This window comes from Teleopsis dalmanni, chromosome 2, assembly GCF_002237135.1.
Source record: "Teleopsis dalmanni isolate 2A chromosome 2, ASM223713v2, whole genome shotgun sequence".
Classification (NCBI taxonomy): Eukaryota; Metazoa; Arthropoda; class Insecta; order Diptera; family Diopsidae; genus Teleopsis; species Teleopsis dalmanni.
The window spans coordinates 69451942-69453221 of NC_051847.1; the positions used below are offsets into that span (position 1 = coordinate 69451942).

A 1280-nucleotide genomic window follows, 5' to 3' on the forward strand; every position below is an offset into this window, starting at 1 on the left:
TCGATCTCAAAGAAGTTAATCAAATTTTAATTGAACCATGGGATTATTTTGTTATACACATTGGACTGGATATTGCAAGAGTGGGAGACAGCGATGGAAAATCAATATCAGTTGTTAAAAAAATTGAATACAATGTTATATCGAAATATCAACTTTATAGCACACCTATTTGGGTGATAATCTTGGCAGTAATCGGTGGATTGCTGTTATTAGCTCTCATGACATATCTTATGTATAGAGTGAGTAGAATAGATTAATCGATATTTAAAGCAGAGAATATGTGAAATGACTTTTGTTTTATTTTGTCATTTTTTAGTATGGTTTCTTCAAACGATCCACGAGAGATGAAATGGATAAATTGGTTAATCAAAATCAAGCTGGTGCTGATGTTGAACCAGAAGCAGAAAATCTTAACACTGAAAGAAACTAATGTGGCCGGACCCATTGGCAAGACTTTTCTGTTTTGCTGCTGTGTGTGTCTTTATTCTGTAAATAATTTCTGACGCGCTGTTAACTGCATCCAAGGGACTTGCAGTATTAAAGTTTAATTTTAAAACAAAACCATCACAAACTTTTAAAGTTGATGTATTTTAAGCGAGTATTTATAATTTTTTATTTTATTTTATTTTATTTTAATTTTTAGAAGTATTTTAAAGTGTTTTTAGTCTTATTTAAGCAATGATGATACCAAATGTAACTACTTTGCAGTTAAGTTGTTCTCTATATCTATTATTTATTTTTGAATAGTCTTCGATTTCCATTAAATGTGTTAATTAAAAAAATAGTTTTAAGCAAAGCTGCCATGAATATATTATATATAGAAATCAGTATATATATGAGTATGTAAAAATAATACATATATAAATATTCAATGATTTTTGTAAGAAAAGACTTGTTTGTTCACTATTTGGCTTAGCGTAAGTTTACAATTAAATTTTAAGAACTTAAAAACTTTGTAAAATTTTATACATAAAAATAGAAAACGAGTATTAAAATATATTTAATAAATTTAAATATTTTTTATAATTAAGTAAATTTTGTTTATTTATTGATAACATTTTCGTTAGGTAAGGTCAAAGCGATCTACTTACATTTATTAGTCTATTGTGTTCCATATGAAACTTGAAGAGTTTGTAAACATCTGCAACCTTTTATAAAGCTCTTTTCGGAGAGGTCTTGAGCTGACACTTTTAAAGATAAGTTTTTAGAATGTTTTGTTTTCATATAATATGAATTTAAAAAGTTAAGCAATTAGTTCAGGTTCAAAAATATTTTGAAGC

General features: G+C 26.7%; 1 protein-coding gene across 1 annotated transcript in view; it reads left to right on the forward strand.

Annotated features, from left to right (window-relative positions):
- The window catches only part of LOC119674788 (integrin alpha-PS3-like), an 18473-nt gene extending 17678 nt beyond the window's left edge, over window positions 1-795 (forward strand). The window contains exons 13-14 of the mRNA XM_038085942.1: window positions 24-239; window positions 317-795. Coding sequence (XP_037941870.1) covers window positions 24-239; window positions 317-430 — 330 coding nt within the window. The 3' untranslated portion in view covers window positions 431-795. The remainder of the gene's footprint in view (window positions 1-23; window positions 240-316) is intronic.
- The last annotated feature ends 485 nt before the right edge of the window (window positions 796-1280 follow it).